Source organism: Chiloscyllium plagiosum, unplaced genomic scaffold, assembly GCF_037043375.1.
Source record: "Chiloscyllium plagiosum isolate Xiang-an unplaced genomic scaffold, Cpla_swu_hap1 HiC_scaffold_42, whole genome shotgun sequence".
Classification (NCBI taxonomy): domain Eukaryota; kingdom Metazoa; phylum Chordata; class Chondrichthyes; order Orectolobiformes; family Hemiscylliidae; genus Chiloscyllium; species Chiloscyllium plagiosum.
The window spans coordinates 23412407-23429354 of NW_028270180.1; the positions used below are offsets into that span (position 1 = coordinate 23412407).

Genomic DNA, 16948 nt, shown 5'->3' on the forward strand with positions numbered 1-16948 from the left:
CACCTCCATCCCCCATCACGAAGGACTCAAAGCACTCCGCTTCTTCCTTTCCCGCCGTACCACCCAGTACCCTTCCACCGACACCCTCCTTCGACTGACCGAACTGGTCCTCACCCTGAACAACTTTTCTTTCCAATCCTCCCACTTTCTCCAAACAAAAGGAGTAGCCATGGGCACCCGCATGGGCCCCAGCTATGCCTGCCTCTTCGTAGGGTATGTGGAACAATCCATCTTCCGCAACTACACTGGCCCCACCCCCATCTTTTCCTTCGCTACATTGATGACTGTATCGGCGCTACCTCGTGCTCCCACGAGGAGGTTGAACAGTTCATCCACTACACTAACACCTTCCACCCCAACCTCAAATTCACCTGGACAGTCTCGGACTCCTCCCTCCCCTTCCTAGACCTTTCTGTTTCTATCTCAGGCGACCGAATCAACACGGACATCTACTACAAACCAACCGACTCCCACAGCTACCTGGACTACACCTCCTCCCATCCTGCCCCCTGTAAAAACGCCATCCCATTCTCCCAATTCCTTCGTCTCCGCCGCATCTGCTCCCAGGAGGACCAGTTCAAAATACGTACAACACAGATGGCCTCCTTCTTCAAGGACCGCAATTTCCCCCCCGACGTGGTCGACGGTGCCCTCCACCGCATCTCCTCCACTTCCCGCTCCTCCGCCCTTGAGCCCCGCCCCTCCAACCGCCACCAGGACAGAACCCTACTGGTCCTCACCTACCACCCCACCAATCTCCATGTACAGCGCATCATCCGCCGTCACTTCCGCCACCTCCAAACAGACCCCAGCACCAAGGATATATTTCCCTCCCCTCCCCTATCAGCTTTCCGTAGAGACCACTCCCTCCGCGACTCCCTTGTCAGATCCACACCCCCCACCGACCCAACCTCCACTCCCGGCACCTTCCCTTGCAACCGCAGGAGGTGCAACACTTGCGCCCACACCTCCCCCCTCACTTCTCTCCAAGGCCTCAAAGGAAACTTCCATATCCGCCACAGATTCACCTGCACCTCCACCCACATCATCTACTGCATCCGCAGCAGCCGGTGTGGCCTCCTCTATATTGGGGAGACAGGCTGCCTACTTGCGGAGCGATTCAGAGAGCACCTCTGGGCCACCCGGACGAACCAACCCAACCAACCTGTAGCACAGCATTTCAACTCCCCCTCCCACTCCACCGAGGATATGCAGGTCATTGGACTCATCCACCGCCAAACCACAACAACCCGACGGTCGGAGGAGGAGCGTCTTATCTTCCGACTGGGAACCCTCCAACCGCAGGGGATGAACTTGGACTTCACCAGTTTCTTCATCCCCCCTCCCCCCACCTTGTCTCAGCCGGATCCCTCCAGCCCGGCACCGCCTTCCTGACCTGCAGTCTTCTTCTTGACCTCTCCGCCTCCATCCTACTCCGACCTATCACCCTCACCTTGACCTCTTTCCACCTATCACATTTCCAACGCCCCTCCTCCAAGTCCCTCCTCCCTACCTTTTATCTTCTCCTGCTGAACACTCTCTGCTCATTCCTGAAGAAGGGCCTGTGCCCGAAACGTCGAATCTCCTGTTCCCTGGATGCTGCCTGACCTGCTGTGCTGTTCCAGCAATAAAGTTTCAACTTTGATCTCCAGCATCTGCAGACCTCACTTTCTCCTCTAAAATTGTAGATATGTGATTTTTGCCAGTGGATGTTGAATTTTGTTGTTGCTTAATTCTTGGCGCACATAGGCAAATTCTTGCTTTAGTCACATTCCATCTATGACATTTGAATAGTAAATTAATACCAGGACATGTGTAAGGGGTTGCGGGGAAGGTAAACAAATGGCCAATTGCTATATCTTTAATCTTTACTTAGTCTGTAATCTTTACTTAATCTGTACTTAGTGGAACATACCATCTGCTTATTGCCCCAGTACAATGACTTCAAGTCTTAGGGTGATAGGGTGGCACACTTAGCCTTCTTCTCATGGGAAAGGAGTCATTTGCTCTAGCCCTAGCATTGTTAGAACATAGAACATAGAACAGTACAGCACAGAACAGGCCCTTCAGCCCACGATGTTGTGCCGACCATTGATCCTCATGTATGCACCCTCAAAGTTCTGTGACCATATGCATGTCCAGCAGTTTCCTAAATGTCCCCAATGACCTTGCTTCCACAACTGCTGCTGGCAACGCATTCCATGCTCTCACAACTCTCTGTGTAAAGAAGGCGCCTCTGACATCCCATCTCTACTTTCCTCCAACCAGCTTAAAACTATGACCCCTCGTGTTAGACATTTCTGCCCTGGGAAATAGTCTCTGGCTGTCGACTCTATCTATGCCTCTCATTATCTTGTATACCTCAATTAGGTCCCCTCTCCTCCTCCTTTTCTCCAATGAAAAAAGTCCGAGCTCAGTCAACCTCACTTCATAAGATAGGCCCTCCAGTCCAGGCAGCATCCTGGTAAACCTCCTCTTATTATTATTATTGTATTATTGCTTCATTGTTTTATATGATTCTTTGTAACTTTGGGACTTGACCATTCATATTAACCTTTTTTCCTGTGTTCGTGCCATGTCTGTTCTAAGCTGGATTAATTCAATTATTTTTCCTAAGCTATGTTACTTACTCCAAATACTATCCTACCTAAGATTTATTGAACTTCTATTTTTGCTGATAGTTTTCCCTTTTCCTTGTAGGATTGTGATGTTAATTCAAGAATAAATATTTGGCAGGATACCAGGGAGAAATCCCTTGTTTTTCTTTCAAAATGGCACCATAGGAACCTGACACCAATGCAGAATTGAAATTCAATCAAGAAAATGGAATATAAAGTGAGTCTCAGGATCTTGGTTAAAAAACTACCATCAATTGTTGGAAAATCCATCTGGGATGTTCTAATGTTCTTTGAAGACCAAAAAATAATAAACAGGGAGAAAATAAATTTTGAGAGTAAAACAGCAAGTAATATAAAAATGGACAACAAGCATTTCTTTACATATACATGTATAAAGGAAGAGAGAGTCAAAAGTAAACATAGGCTGATTACAGAATGAAGTTGAGTAAATCATAATGGGGAACCAGGAAATTGCAGAGGAAAGAAACAGTCTTCATGGTAGAAGACACTAATAGTGTTCCAAAAATACTAAACAATTAAGGGGCCACAGCAATGATGGTGGGAGACCAAAATACAATAACTGTCACTAGAAGTAAAAGTAATAGGAACCAAATTAGGTAAAAAGACATAAGTCATTGCACCTGCTAGGTTGAGGCCTAGGATTTTAGATGAAGTAGCTACAGTGATAGTAATCTTCCAACAATCCTTAGATTTTGGAAAGGTCCTAAACGACTGAAAAACTACCAATGTAACACCGATATTCAAAAACAGAGAGAGATAAAAAACGGTAACTATAGGCCAGTTATCTTATCATTTGCTTTGGGAAAATGCTGGAGTGTATTATAAAGAATGTATGATAAAGGATGTAGCAGCAAGGCATTTAGCAGAGCATAACATAACTAAAAAGACTCAGCATGACTTCTTGAAGGGGAAATCATGTCTGACAAATTTATTATAAATATTTGAGGAGGCAACAGCAGGATGTATAAAGAGGAACTGGAAAGCACAATATATTTAGATTTACGAAAGGCATTTGATAAGTCACCACAGATAAAAGAGCCCATGGTGTTAGGGGTAGTATATTAGCATGAATAGAGGATTTGCTAACAAATATTAGACAGAGAGCTGGAATAAGGGGGGTATTTTCAGAATGGCAACCTGTAACTAGTGCAGTGCTGCATGGATCATTGCTGAGCCACAATTACTTACAATATATGAATGCTTTTGTTGATGGAATTGAATGTACTTTAGCCAAGTCTGTGGATATCACAAAATAGATGTGAGGATAAGTGCTGAGGCTAATATTATGAGTTTACAGAGGGATATGGACAGATTAAGTGAATGAATGAAATCTTGGAAGATGAGATATAACATAGGAAATATTGGATTATGTACTTTGACAGGAAGAATAGAGGGGATGAATATTATTTAAACGGAGTAAGACTGTGGAAAGCTACAGCAATTGGGGTCCTTGTGCACGAATCACAAAAAACTAACAGACAAGTTCGGCAGGTAATAGGGGAAGCAACTAGTGATGGGCTAGTGGTATTATCGCTGGACTGTTAATCCAGAGACCCAGATATGTGTTTGAATCCCACCCATGGCAGATGGTAGAATTTGAATTCTGTAAAAATCTGGAATTGAGAGCTTAATGATGACCATTAATCCATTGCCAATTGTCAGGAAAAAAAAGTCTGGTTCACTAATGCCCTTCAGGGAAGGAAACTGCCATCCTTACCTGGTCTGGCCTACACGTGACTCTGGAAACACAGCAATGTGGTTGACACTTAACTGCCCTCTTAGGGATGGACATTAAATGCTGGCCTAGCCAGCGTAGTCCTCATACTGAAAAGATTTTTTTCAAAAAACTGAAATGTTGACCTATATCCCAAAAGGAAAGTAGTATAAAAGCAAGAAGGTCTTGCTAAAACTATACAAGACACTAGTTAGACACACCTAGGATATTGTGAACAGTTTTGGATTCTTTATTTCAGGAAAGGTTTACTTAGCATTGGGAACATTCCAGAGAATAACTGAAAAGGTTGTGTTGTTATGTGATTTCAAGGTTGACATGGACAGACTTATAATCAAAAGTAGGGAATCTAAGGTTATTAGGAAACGGCAGGAAACTGGAGCTGATGATTATCAGATTCACCACAATTTCATTGAATGGCTGCACAGCTGTGATTGGTCAAGTAGCCTATACCTGCTCCAATATTTTCTGGATTTTAAGGAAGGAAATCTATGATCTTTACCTGGTCTGGCCTACACGTGACTTCAGACCCACAATAGTCCTAACTTTCTGCTGAAATGGCCTGGCAAGCCACTTAGTTCAAGAGCAATTAGGAATGGAAAACCAGTGTCTTGCCAGTGGTACCCATATCCCATGAAAGAATATGGAAACAAAATCTCAGTGCCATGGTTTTATTGGAAATCTCTCTTATCTGGGCAGACACCATCAACATCTGTTGTTACCTCCAGTGGAAACAGTACAGGCAGTGGCAACCAGCAGGTGTATCCAAAGAACTCTCCACTCAGCTTTCTGAAAACTGTCCACATTCAGCTGGAAACGGGCAGACTGGCTTAAGAATCAAAATGCATTTAAAACTACATTATGCAAAGAATTGATTGGATCCTGCGTGTGGACATTTGAAATTAAATTCTTAGTATATTAATACAGGTATCAATTGAATATCAATCAGGACAATACTCACCTCAGATAGTAGGGTTGTGTCAGTTAATGTTAACCCCTGTAGATCCAGATTGAGACTTTTGGGCAATGTGTTGGGAGAGGGACTGCTCTGGAAGGTTGTGGGTGAGCTGACTGAAAAAAAAAGGAGGTAGAGGGTGAAAGAGAAGAACCAATTCCAAAGAACATTAATATGTAGCAGAAACAACTCTCATTGAACATCTGCTGACAACTTAAGATGATTTCTGAACATTGAAATGATTGAATCACAGAATTATTGCAGCATGTAAAGAGGCCATTCAGCCATCATTTCTGCAAATGAACATTTCATTTTGTGCCATTCTCCTATCTTCTCCCAGGAACCCCACATACCATTCCTTTCAAACAACAGTCAAATAACAGTCAAGTAACTTTTCGAAGATCTCAAATGAACCGACCTGCATGAATCAGGCAATGTGTTCCAGACTCTAATAACTCACTGGGTGAAAAAAACTTTTAAAAATATCACTATCTTCTTGTTTTGCCAATTAAATTCGTATTCTCTCATTCTTGATCCTTTCATGGTTAGGAATATTTTCACCCTAACTACTCTGTCCAGACCCCTATGATTTTGAATACTTCAATCTGATAATCTTTCAGCCCTCTCTTCTCCAAAAAAAATCCCATTCAATCTGTCTTCAGAACGGAAATTCCTCACCCCTTAAACAAATTTTGTGAACCCTTTTTGTAATGCTGTCATGACCTTCCTAAAGATGGTGCCAAGACTAGATACAATATTTGAACTGGAGGCTGGTAGTGACCTGAATGTCCCTGTCTCGCAACAATCAGGGGCAAACAAGAAGTGCACCTTTGACAGATTTGACCAAAATCTGAGAATCATTTAAAAACAATCCCAAATCCCTTCTCCCTGGGTGTATGGGAAATGGAAAGTCAATTTAGATGTTGATTTGCAGTGAAACAAAGAGTTAGTGCATTGATACCACTAAGAGGTATTTGAGCTTCTTCCTCTCGGAACTGGTAAGTGTTAATGCCCTCAAAAACATTCCTTTTCCCAAGCAATCAGCATTTGTCCCATTTGATGGATGGTTAAATAACCTCTATGTTGGTACCAAGGTGTCTATGATCGTAAGACCCTGACCTGAACCATGCAAATACACCGCAGCACACCACAGAATCCCTAACATGTCCACACCTCACGCAGACACATTTCTGGAAAATGGCAGCCATGGTAATGGTGCATAGGCAGAGCATTGTAATATTTCAGCCACAATACCTGGCAGAAAGAGTTAAGAATCAGATATTTTGGTGTTAGCTTTGTGTGCAAACATCCAGTAGAAAGCAGAGCTATTTAAATACAGTGATCTTGAAAAAAAATGGAGACCCAAAGTGCAGTTAGAATTTCAAAGGAATCAGATCAACAGGCACATTTTGGAGTAAAGGTAGTGTCTATTTTAACTATTCTCAGAACTACTGAAATAAAAAAAAGACTCACAGTCATCCAGGTCAAGGAGAGAGATCTCCTTCTGTTTTGTCTCAAGCGGCCTTGGAGGTGGTTTTGCTGTGAAAAGCTGAGAAAAGAACGGAGCAAGTCATCTGCAAAAAAGGCTAACAAAAACTTCAGCTTTGACTTATTTGTATTTCATATTCTGTTTGCCAATTTCAATCACTTCCACATTCCTGAATCATGCATCAATCAGTAGCTTTTCCTAAAAGCTCTGCATTTAGGCTTGATATTTCTCTGTGGTGCAGAATTTGGATTGTGCACACTGATCACAATCTGTATCCTAATTTCCCAAGATGGACTCTGTTGACAGGCACTTTATAAACCATTTATGAGGCAATCCAGGTGCTCAGCTCCAGTAGGACAATTAGGAAGAGATGTGTTGCGGTGGTCGGAAAGTAGGTAGGAGGAGACTGTGTGTAATATCATTAGACACTCTGGAAACATCATTTCTAATCCCGCCTGGGCAGATAGTTGAATTTGAAACAAACTAATATATCTAGTATACAAAACTAACCTCAATGGTGGTCATGTCAGCTTTCATTACAAATTGTAAAAATCCACTAAACTGAAGAAAATCTGCCATCCTAAAATGGCGTGGCCTGTGTGCGAGTCTGGACCAAAAGCAATGTAGCTGACTCTTTCCTGGCCTCTGAAATGGCCTAACAAGCCAACCAGTTCAGGGACAATTGAGTTCAGATGATCAAGAATTTTGGCCGTGCCAAAAAAACCCACATCCCATGAAAGAATTCAAAACAAAATCCAAAATTAAGTCTTGATGGGAATCAGAGGCAGGAGCCCAAAACAAGTGGCTCCTCAGCCCAATGACTGAAGCTGCAGTCACTATTTCACAACTGCACTGAGGAAATCCAGGAATGTTGCTGTCATCTCTATCTGATAACATTCATATCGAAATGGACTGTACACTTTATTCTTGAAGGATTTACATAAATGCAACTTGTTGCTGTTGATTCCACTAGTTTGAAAGGGATCTCAACTCTCAAGTGCACTTAGAACTGGTCAAAGAGAGCCAAATTCAGGTGCAAACCTCAACTCTAAACCAGTGTGGAGATTTACATCTGGAAAGATAGGAGTACCTCAAGCGCAGCATAAACAACAACAGGGATTAGTTAGGCTGAATGATTTGCTTTAATGCCTTACATTCAATGTAAAGACAGACTTCAGAAACAATGACAAAATCTGAAGGGAGGAACTTTCGAAATTTCAGGAAAGTGAAATTATATGCTCATAGGAATAAGGACAGGTCAATCAATCCCTTGGGCACTTTCCCCATACCCTTGATATCTTTAATACCTAGATTGCAGAAGTGGTAGATGGCAGGGTACAAGGACCATTGTGGAAAAAACGTCAGTTCAGGTAAATATGTCAGGTGAGGAGAACTTTTAAAATAACTTCTCCAGAAGCAAGCAATCTCGCCAATTTTGCCCACCCCTATTTGTGTTGAAGATAATAAGGGGGTAAATTTCTGCTGTAGTGCAAGTCTGAGTATAGATAGCTTTTCCTAGCCTAATGCTGAAAGAACCAAAAGATCAACCAAAAACTCAGTCATGTGGACCTGACCAAAGTAGCAGATCCCTTTCATGGAGGAATATTGATTAACTAAGTTGATATCTACATTGATCCAGAGACTGTGGTCATTTCCTGATTTGTTTCTTTTCTATTCTTTCATGGGATGTGAGTGTTATTGGCAAGGCCAGCCCTACTGTCCTTGAGCTCAGCAGTTTGCTAGGCCATTTCAGAAAAGAGTTGCTGGTGGGTCATATGAAGGCCATATGTAAGCCAGATGATATGAAAATGGCAAATTTCCTTCCCCAAAGGACATCAGTGAATCAGATGGCTTTTTACCACAATCAATGGTTCCCATCCAATCATGATTTCAATACTGAGTCTAACTTTCAATTCGAAATTCATTAATTGAATTTAAATTCCACCAGCTGGCATGGTGGGATTTGAACAAGTGTCCACACAGTCTGTGCATCTCGATTAGTTTGGTGACATTACCATTTCACCACCGTCTCTCCTATAATTTCCTGAATTCAATGATAATAATTCTGGAATTAGAAACACAATGCTAGGGAAATGCAGCAGGTCTGACAGTAGCTATGGAGAAAGAAACAAAATTAACATTTCTGGTTGTGAATATTTCAGCATTTTTCAGTTCTGATAAACCTGAAACCTTCTCAGCATTTCCAGCAATATCTGTACTTCCTTCAAATGTTTAGCATCTGCAGTATATTATTTTTATTATTATTGCATATAACAGTTGTCATAGTGTACTTTCAGTACTCCATCTCTGGGATTAGTCCAGTATATGAACCAGCAACATTTCGCACTTTCCGAATGCATCTCGACAAAAATAGACTCATAACTGGCTTACCGTCTTCCTGCTCTTTTTACCGGTATCCAATTCAGAGTCTCCCTCTGACTCTGATTCTGATGAGCTGTTCTCCGAGGAGCTTTCCTCAGAGGAGGAAGAAGAAGAAGAACTTGATTCTTCCTCCTCTTTGTGTTTTTTCACTGTCTTCTCTTCACCTTCACTTTGTCCACTGAAAAACATATTGAGGAAAACAAGAGGCTAATAGTCTTCCAGTAAGTGAGCATTCCACGCAAATTGGCTACACATCCACAAACATCGTCTCCCATCACCACCGACACTCAATAGCAGTAACTTGTTTCATCAACAAGGTGCAGCAATTTATCAAAGTTCCTTAGCACCTTCCCAATGCACAACCACTATCATCTAGAAGGGTGAGCACAGCAAATACAAAGGAACACCATTATCTGCAAGCTCCCCTCCAAGCCACTCACCAACCTGAATTGGAACTATATCACTGTTCCTTCAGTGTCACTTGGTCAAAATCCTAGAAATCCCTCCCTAATGGGTGTACCTACAGTACATGGACTATGATGGTTCAAGAAGATAGCTTACCATGACTTTCTCAAAGTTAATTAGGGATGGGTGATAAAAATTGGAACATCCAGTGACACTCATATCCCACAAATGAATAAAAGAAAACATAATCACTGTACTACACAATTCATTACAAGAGACCAGCCTTGCATTCATAAGGAAGCAAACTATTATGGATGGTGAAAATCTGAAATATATACCAAAGATGTGGGAAACACTGAGCAGATCTGGGAACATCTGTGGAGAGAGAAACAGAATTAACGTTTCAAGTTGAGGACTTTCACTGGGAAGAGGCTAAATTGTTAAATCTCCACATTTTTCTCTCCACAGATGCAGCCAGATTTGCTGAGTAGTTCCAGACAGAAGTGCCAAGTGGATTATCCATCCTGGCATCCTCCAGTGGTCCCTGGTAGTACAGATGCCAGTCTTCAGTCACGATATCAAGAAGCAGTTAGGAGGCACTAGTTACTACAAAGACAATGGACCCTGACAACATTTTGGCAATAGTACTGAAGATTTGTGCACCAGAATGTTCCACTCCCCAAACCAAGATGTTCAAGTACTGTTCCAACACTGAATCTATCAATATGGAAAAATGCCCAGGTAAAGCCTGTACACAATGAGCAGCACAAATCCAACCCAGCCAATTACCATCCCAAAAGTCTACTCTTGATCATCAGCAAAGTGATGGAAGGTGTCAACAGTGCTATCTGGCAGCATCTTCTTGGCAATAACCTAATCAGTGACACCCAGTTTGGGTGCCCCACTCAGCTTCTGACCTTGTTACAACTTTGATTCAAACATGGACAAAAGAGCTGAATTACAGAGGTGAGGTAAGAGTGATAGCCCTTGACATCAAGGCAGCATTTGATTGAGTGTGGTATCAAGGAACTCTAGCAAAGCTGGGATCAATAGGAATCAAGGGGCAAATTTTCCACTAGCTGGAGTCATACCTGTCACATGGGACAATGGTTGCAATTGTTAGAATCAATCATCTCAGCTCATGACATCTCTGCAGGAAGTGCTGAGGATATTGTCCTTGCTCTAACCAGCTTCAGCTACTTTATCAATGACCTTCCCTCCGTCATAAAATCAGAAGTGGGGAGATTCACCAATGATTGTACAATGTTCAGCACCATTCGTAATGACTCAGATACTGATGCAGACAATTTTCCAATGCAACAAGATCTGGACAATGTCCAGTCTTGGGCTGACAAGTGGCAAGTAATATTCCCGCCACACAATTTCTAGACAATGACTATCTCCAATAACAGACAATCTAACCACCACCTCTTGAAATTCAATGATGTTACCATCACTGAATCCCCCACTATCAACACTATTACCATTGTCCAGAAACTCAACAGGACTCTCCTTATGAATATATGGCTTCAAGAGCAGGTCAAAGGCCAGAAATCTTGCAGGGAATAACTCATCTCCTGACTCTTCAAAACCTGGCAACCATGTACAAGGCACAAGTCAGGAGTGTGATGGAATACCCCTATTTGCCTGGATTGGTACAGCTCCAATAACACTCAAGACGCTTGACACCACCCAGGACAAAGCAGTCTGCTTAACTTCCACAAGCAACCACTCTCTTCACCACTGACGTTCAGCAGCAGCAGTGTGTACTACTTACAAGATGCACTGCAGAAATTCACCAAAGATCCTTAGAGAGCACCTTCCAATCTCACAATCATTTCTATCCAGACGTACACAGGCAGCAGGTACAAGGGAATGCCTACACCTTCAAGATACCCTCCAAGCCACTCACCATCCTGACATATATCACCATTCCTTCACTACCACTGGGTCAAAATTCTGGAATTCCCCACAAACAGCATTGTGGCTCTACCTACAGCAGTTAGACTGCAACTCATGTCACCTTTTCAAGGGCAACTAGGGACAGGTAATAAATAGTCATAGTCCCACATAGTCCCTCATAGTCCCACAACCCCGCAGTGTCTGTTTCTACCTCCTGCTCAAAATCCACAAACCTGACTGCCCCGGCCGACCCAGCCATATCTCCTTCCTCAGCACCTGCCTACAGGTAATAAATGTCCAGCTAGCAATGTCACACCATATCACACCATTTGGCCAACAGTAATCAGATCAACCCTCAATTGTATAGTAACATAAGAAACAGGAGCATGAATAAAGAAGAAAATCTGTGAAGTATGCTCTTAGTTATGCTAAAAGAAGAAGGGGAGTATTCTGTTTTGCTGTTTAAAGTGTATGTTGGCTCCAGAGATAGCATTTAGTAAATGGTGCTTTTGTTTTATTCATTAGAAGTCTTAAAACTTAAGTAAAAGCATCAGGATAAGAGTATTGTGACATCCTGTCAGCTATTCAGTGGAATTTTAAATTTCTTTTTAAAAAAATATTTGTCTCTACGGCGATTGTAACAAATGGCGCCCTCATGCCAACCACATATAACAAATCTTCTCCTTACCTAATTGCCTTATTCCTTCCCCAACTCTTCTCTAAGATGCATTGTAATTTTCTTGGAATTGGAAATTTTCTTCAATTAGTTGAACAAAAACAGGCCCAGTTTCATGGAAGAAAGCACTGAAAGTACCCACTCATTGTGCCCAACTTCACCAACCTGTCCTCGCTCTCATCTTGTTTCTTGCTCTTCTCCTTTCCTGCTTTCTCCTTTCTCTCCTTGTCCGACTTGGTCTCTTCATCACTCTCTTCATCATTCTCTGAGCCACTCTCACTCTCAATTTCACTCATGCTTTCTGACTCACTGGCAGTTGGGGACTCTGTGAACATTAAAAGCCATTTATTGAGTTAGACCAAGGGGTTTTGGCCAATAGTAATCAATCGTAGAAGAACATAAGAAACAGGAGCATGAATAAGCCAGGCAAGTCATTTATTAGAGACCAAACATCTGTCTATTCTGACCTTAAATATATTCAACTATAGGACATACACAATCCTCTGAAGTAAAGAATTCCAAGATTCACAACTCTTTTAGAAAGAGATTTTCTCCTTTTCTCAGTTCTAAATGATCAACTCACTTATCCATGCCTCCCATATTCTAGATCCCACAGCTGGGGAAAACAGCCTCTCAGTTTCTACCTTGTCAAGCTCCTTTAGAATCCTTAATGTTTCAATGAGATTGCCTCTTACTGTTCTTAAGTCTAGACAGCACAGGTCCAATTTGCAGATCTTCTCATTATAGGAAAATTATCCCAAAACCCTGTGCAATTGTTGCATGGCATCTTTATTTTGTACTTCAATCCACTTACAGATTGCCACCCTAATTTTTTTGTAGCACCTGCATGTTACCTTGTTTGAGCACATGCTAGCCTGTTTGAACATCAACATTTACAAATTTCACAGCTGTTAAAATATATTTTGCTTCTCCTATTTTTGAGCAAAGTGACTAACTCCACATTTCCATACATTATATTCAAACCCCCGCTTGTTGCCTACTCACTTAACCTGAATATATCCTTTCACAGCCTCTTTGTGTCCTCTGCATATCTTAATTCACTTAGATTTATATCTTCAACAAACTTTAATATGTTATTGTTTATCTCTTTGTATAAATCATTAATATAGATTGCAAATAGCTGAAACCCCAATATTAATCCTTGAAGCACTTTACTAGTCTTAGCCTGCCAATTTAGAATTGCTCCATTTATGTCTTCTTTCTGGTAGGTAGGTAAACTGGCCAATAATATAAAGGAGGATAGTAAAAGTTTGTTTAGGTATGTGAAAGGCAAAAAAAATGGTTAAGACTAAAATTGGGCCCTTGAAGACAGAAACAGGGGAACAAAGAAATGGCAGAAGAATTGAATTGGTATTTCAGATCTGTGTTCACTCGGGAGGACACAAGCAATCTCCCTGAGGTAACAGTGGCTGAAGAACCTGAACTGAAGGGAATTTATATTTGCCAGGAATTGGTGTTGGAGAGACTGTTAGGTCTGAAGGTTGATAAGTCCCCGGGGCCTGATGGTCTACATCATAGGGTACTTAAGGAGGTGGCTCAAGAAATCGTGGATGCGTTGGTGATTATTTTCCAGACTTCGATAGATTCGGGATCAGTTCCTGTGGATTGGAGGGTGGCTAATGTTATGCCACATTTTAAGAAAGGTGGGAGAAAGAAAACAGGAAATTATAGACCAGTTAGTCTGACCTCAGTGGTGGGAAAGATGCTGGAGTCTATTATAAAGGATGAAATTACGACACATCTGGATAGTAGTAACAGGATAGGTCAGAGTCAGCATGGATTTATGAAGGGGAAATCATGCTTGACTAATCTTTTGGAATTTTTTGAGGATGTAACTCTGAAGATGGATGAGGAAGATCCAGTAGATATAGTGTACCTGGACTTTCAGAAAGCTTTTGATAAAGTCCCACATAGGAGGTTAGTGAGCAAAATTAGGGCGCATGGTATTGGGGGCAAAGTACTAGCTTGGACTGAAAGTTGGTTGGCTGATAGGAAACAAAGAGTAGTGATAAATGGCTCCATTTCGGAATGGCAGGCAGTGACCAGTGGGGTACCGCAGGGAGCAGTACTGGGACCGCAGCTTTTTACAATATATGTTAATGATATAGAAGATGGTATCAGTAATAATATTAGCAAATTTGCTGATGATACTAAGCTGGGTGGCAGGGTGAAATGTGATGAGGATGTTAGGAGATTACAGGGTGACCTGGACAAATTAGGTGAGTGGTCAAATGCATGGCAGATGCAGTTTAATGTGGATAAATGTATGGTTATCCACTTTGGTGGCAAGAACAGGAAGGCAGATTACTACCTAAATGGAATCAATTTAGGTAAAGGGGCAGTACAGAGAGATCTGGATGTTCTTGTACACCAGTCAATGAAGGTAAGCATGCAGGTACAGCAGGTAGTGAAGAAGGCTAATAGCATGCTGGCCTTCATAACAACAGGATTGAGTATAGAAGCAAAGAGTTTCTTCTGCAGCTGTACAGGGCCCTGGTGAGACCACATCTGGAGTACTGTGTGCAGTTGTGGTCTCCAAATTTGAGGAAAGACATTCTAGCTATTGAGGGAGTGCAGCGTAGGTTCATGAGGTCAATTCCTGGAATGGCGGGATTACCTTACACTGAAAGACTGTAGCGACTGGGCTTGTATACCCTTGAGTTTAGAAGACTGAGAGGTATATGATTGAGACATATAAGATTATTAAAGGATTGGACACTCTGGAGGCAGGAAACATGTTTCCGCTGATGGGTGAGTGCTGAACCAGAGGACACAGCTTAAAAATACGGGGTAGACCATTTAGGACAGAGATGAGGAGAAATTTCTTCACCCGGAGAGTGGTGGCTGTGTGGAATGCTCTACCCCAGAGGGCAGTGGAGACCCAGTCTCTAGATTCATTTAAGAAAGAGTTGGATATAGCTCTCAAGGATTGTGGAATCAAGGGTTATGGAGATAAAGCAGGAACAGGATACTGATTAAGGATGATCAGCCATGATCATATTGAATGGTGGTGCAGGCTCGAAGGGCAGAATGGCCTACTCCTGCACCTATTGTCTATTCTTGTATGGAGACCAGTTCTATATCTGTGCTAATACATCACTGCTAATTCCATGAGCCCTTATCTTGTAGACTGACCTTTTTGCCTGGCCACCTCATTGACTGCCTTCTGAAAGTTCAAGTGTACGATACCAACTGGTTCCTCTGCCAGTTACATTCTCAAACACACTACTATATTTGTTAAATATGATTTCCCTTCCAAAAACAAGTATTAACTTGTTCTAATCATACTATGCTTTTTTAAATGAATTTTTAAGAATTCTTTAGTAATAGTTCCCAGCACTTTCCTGATCACTATGGCAGGCTAACTGGTCTGTTCCATTCTCTCTTTTTCTCTCTCTCTCTCTCTATCTCTCTCCATCTCTCTCTCCCTTTTCTGAAAGCATTGTTACATTTGCCAAATTTCAAGCAACCACAGCCAGCACATCCACTCCCTCTGTTTCAGAACTCGTAGGATGAAGCTAATAGGTCACAGAGATTTGTCAGGTTCAAATCACACAGGATCAGAATTGTTGCAGCACAGAAGGTGACCATTTAGCCTACTGTCTTTGCAGTTCTTCAAACGATCATTATTTGGTGCCAATCTCCTGCTTTTTCCCCATATCCTTGAACTCCACATCTAAATAATGACCCAATGTCCTCTTGAAGTCCTTTGAACTGCTCCAGTATTTTGTCTCTGCTGATATTAATTACTCTAATTTCCTCAATCTTATTTGCCCCACATTTACCCTCTAATTTTGATATGTAACTTATATCTTCTATTGTGAAGACTATCCTCAACTCAACAATAACAACTTATATTAATATTGTGTCTTTACCATAATAAACTATCCCAAGGCACTTCATCATGAAACAAAATATGACGGTGAGCCACATTAAGGGCGGCACGGTGGTTAGCACTGCTGCCTCACAGCACCAGATACCCGGGTTCAATTCCTGCCTCAGGCGACTGACTATGTGGAGTTTGCACATTCTCCCTGTGTCTTCATGGGTTTCCTCCCACAGTCCAAAGATGTGCAGGTCAGGTGAATTGGCCATGCTAAATTGCCCGTAGTGTTAGGTGAAGGGGTAAATGTATGGGTGGGTGGCGGGTCGGTGTGGACTTGTTGGGCCGGAGGGCCCGTTTCCACACTGTAAGTAATCTAATCTAAGGAGATAGTGGGCTAAATGATTAGAGGTAGATTTTTAATTTTTTTTAAAAGGGGCGGCACAGTGGTCAGCACTACTGCCTCACAAAGCCAGGGACCCGCGTTCAATTCCAGCCTTGGGTGACTGTGTGGAGTTTGTACATTCTCCCCATGTCTGCGTGGGTTTCCTCAGAGTGCTCCGGTTTCCTTCTACAGTCCAAAGATGTGCAGGTTAGATGAAATGGACATGCTAAATTGCCCAAAAGAGTTCAGGGACATGTGGGTTAGGTTAGGGGGAAATGTAGTTAGGGGTAAATGTAGTTAGGGGGAAATGTAGAGTAATAGGGGAATGGGTCTGGATGGGTTACCCTTCATAGGGTTGGTGTGGACTTGTTGGGCCGTAGAGATTCTAATTCTAAATGATCAGAGGTGGATTTTTTAGGAGGGTCTTTAGGGGAAAAAATCAAGTGGAGGGATAAAGGGAGATAATTAGAAAACTTAGGACCTCATGGTTCTATACTTTTGTTAAGAAATTAATTAATTAATCTAATATCAACAACACC

General features: G+C 42.1%; 1 protein-coding gene across 9 annotated transcripts in view; it reads right to left on the reverse strand.

Annotated features, from left to right (window-relative positions):
* The window catches only part of ap3b2 (adaptor related protein complex 3 subunit beta 2), a 248611-nt gene that overhangs the window by 42728 nt on the left and 188935 nt on the right, over positions 1 to 16948 (reverse strand). For all 9 annotated transcript variants that reach the window (XM_043680547.2, XM_043680543.2, XM_087982119.1 and 6 more), the window contains 4 exons: positions 12346 to 12505; positions 9207 to 9375; positions 6800 to 6875; positions 5333 to 5442 (listed from right to left, as the gene is read on the reverse strand). In XM_043680547.2, the coding sequence (XP_043536482.2) occupies positions 5333 to 5442; positions 6800 to 6875; positions 9207 to 9375; positions 12346 to 12505 (515 nt within the window). The remainder of the gene's footprint in view (positions 1 to 5332; positions 5443 to 6799; positions 6876 to 9206; positions 9376 to 12345; positions 12506 to 16948) is intronic.